The sequence below is a fragment of the Glossina fuscipes genome, unplaced genomic scaffold (genome assembly GCF_014805625.2).
Source record: "Glossina fuscipes isolate IAEA_lab_2018 unplaced genomic scaffold, Yale_Gfus_2 103370, whole genome shotgun sequence".
Lineage (NCBI taxonomy): Eukaryota > Metazoa > Arthropoda > Insecta > Diptera > Glossinidae > Glossina > Glossina fuscipes.
Window position 1 is genome coordinate 1 of NW_024005500.1, and position 2,802 is coordinate 2,802.

The 2,802-nt window shown below is 34.9% G+C and overlaps 1 protein-coding gene across 1 annotated transcript; it reads right to left on the reverse strand.

The window, feature by feature from the left end:
* Positions 1-2,265: 2,265 nt before the first annotated feature.
* Positions 2,266-2,796, reverse strand: LOC119644258 (hydroxysteroid dehydrogenase-like protein 1; the record flags this gene model as incomplete). The annotated part of the gene is made up of 2 exons (XM_038043793.1): positions 2,266-2,708; positions 2,772-2,796. Coding segments are annotated over 2 exons (468 nt in total), but the record flags the coding sequence as incomplete, so codon positions are not given.
* Positions 2,797-2,802: the final 6 nt, after the last annotated feature.

The following is a 2,802-nucleotide window of genomic DNA, read 5'->3' on the forward strand; positions in this document are numbered from 1 at the left end:
ATTAAATAAGAAATTTATGTTTTTAATATGTTCGCCAGTATATCCCATCAATCTAATCTAAAACAACGAGCAAGTGAGAGCTGACGATGTAAGTAAGGAATGCCGGACACGACATTTGAAGGCGTTAAACCTTGAATATTTGTCTGAGCAATAAAAAAAAAAAATACATACATATATATATCTCGAGAAAAACATGAGAATGAGGTTACAACACAACATCTCTGCTCTGGACACAAAGGCAAGGAGGGCGTTCCTCATTTTCAAATCAAATGAAATTAAGAAATATCTTCTGCTCTTTGCAACATCCAGAAAGGCATAGTTCTACCAACTATTCATAATCCTTTGTCAAGGCAGAGAAGAGTCAGCTTAGAATCAGGCCTGGAAGCAAGTACGATCAGCTCAGGATGGGAACGCAACGTTTATGAATTTCAAGCGATTTCGATATGCAGCAACATGCAATGCAATGCATCGCGCATATCCGTGTGCGATATTTTTACACTATGTCAAACCTACAATAAGTTCATAGCTAACATCCGGTTTCTTTGTAAATGGAGCATATATATATTCTTTAACAAAATCGGATTCAAATACTAGCTTCGAAGTATTTCCGGCTAAAGACCACGATGACTCGACATACTTTTGCAAATCGACAAAATGTCGTTCTAAATTGCTCTCATCCATTGCGATCGAAACATTTAGACTTCATTGTGTAATATAGAGTTTCTACAAGACTCCTTGACATCCACCACACACTGTAAGCCTTCTTTTTATTTTTTCTTTTTCTTTTTAAGCGCTTGAACCCAAGAAGAGGTTCAAAGGTCTGAAGAGTATGAAAAATTTGTATGTAACCTAGAGGAGACTTTATTAGGTTACGTCAACGGATTGCCATCTCATCTTCGTTGGTAGAGATGTTATTTAAACTGGTCCATAAAGAATTTCCAATGTAGGAGCATTCAAATATTTCTTAGAGCCACCCACACACATAAAATATTTATGTAGACTTGTTATTTTTATTTTATATTTGAACATATGTTTTCTTTTTGAATAAAACAAACGGAGAAAGTTCCTTGGAACAAAATTTATAAGTATACGTTCACCACATCACATATAACATCCTTGTGCGCGCGTCATTTATTTTATTGTGTTTAGAATATTAACATTAATAAGAAGAAGAATGAGCGGTTGCAGGATCAGGTAATAGTACCTTTATATTATTCTACTTTATTTTATTTTAACTGCACTCAAAATCTATTCTACTTCACGATTGAGTTGAAACGATCAGGAAATTATTTATCGGTACACAAGCAAGCATTTAAACGCGCCTATCGCAAATGAATTTCAACGCATTCGCTGGTAGCGACGTTAACTTTTCATTTCAATCCCAAACTTTGAAAGCTTCCAATCAATTGAAAGCTTCTTCTTTTCTGTGCAAAAAAGTTTCTTTCAAGAGAAGGTTTTTTAAAAAAATGTACAAAAGACTTTTTCTATCATTGTTGTTACTATTAGTGCTATTGTTATTATTTTGACTTTGGTTCATATTTGGCAAAAGCTACGGTGGCACACCTTGCACGGACCTTTAGGAAGGAGATACGTTACACCTTCTTTGTCAAACCATCAGATATCCCGACTATACATTAGTTCTACTATTTTCGTCAGCATTTTTATACAGAAATTAATTATTTTATCCGGACCTGATGCTTTTTGTTTTTGTTGTATGATCCATACTCTGTGCTTTTTTTCTTATCCATACGGTACGGTGATAATAACATTTGGATAAGGACAGCAAGTCAGACAAGCATCTTTCTATTTAGTTTTTAATAATTAATTTTCTATAAAAATTTGTAGTAAAAGATTTGTGTTCTTCGTCGCTCTGCTTACATTTCTTACTCTTTTCTTGCTTGTTATAATGTTTGTTCCAATTCTGCTACCATTGATAGCACTAACAGTACATTTCGAGAAATTAAGAAGAAGACTTATCACATTTCATCTTGCCTTCTCAAACGTTATTACATTTATTTCATTTTCATTTAACTAATCTATCGTATAAAATTTTGTCTTTTAGTTGTAGTTGATGTCAAATGCAAGAAATAAAAATTTTACCTTTCCTTCCCTTTCAGCTGATCTCTTAGGCATTCTTTTCTAATATAATCGCTAAAAAAATGAAAAGCCCTCATGCGCCAGCATTCCGGGAATAATTTTGCAACAAAAAACTAAAATTGATCTTAATTAACAAACAGATGTGTGTAAAACAAGCTTTAATCTTACCATTATAGCGTGTGTCCAATAGCCCGTCGTCTCCTGAGTTTTACCCAATGTGAAGACAGCCGAGCGTGTATACGTCTCTATTGGAGTTGCAAACATTGCACCTAGAAAGTTTTCTGGAAACTGAATAATTTTGGTAGAAACGAATGATGGTGTCACACACTGCACGCTTATATTGTGTGCACACAATTCGCGTTCCATCGCTAAACTTAACGATCTTACATAACGTTTCGTGGCGCCATAAACCGCCCACAAAGGCATTGGCTGTAATTCTGCGGATGACGCTATGTTCACTATAGCACCTTTTCCCTGTTTCTTCATTTGCGGTATTACAATGCGGGACATTAAGGTAATCGCGCCCACATTTACGTTAATAATATTCCAAAGCAAATCCTCAGATTGAGTACAAAGTTCATCCGGACAATAGGCGCATCCAACGTTGTTTACTGCAATAGAAATTTATTTTGAAAATAATTTGAAGAAAGATGAGTTAACGAATCCGTACTTACCCAATATCCCTATCGGTATGCCTAGTAGTTC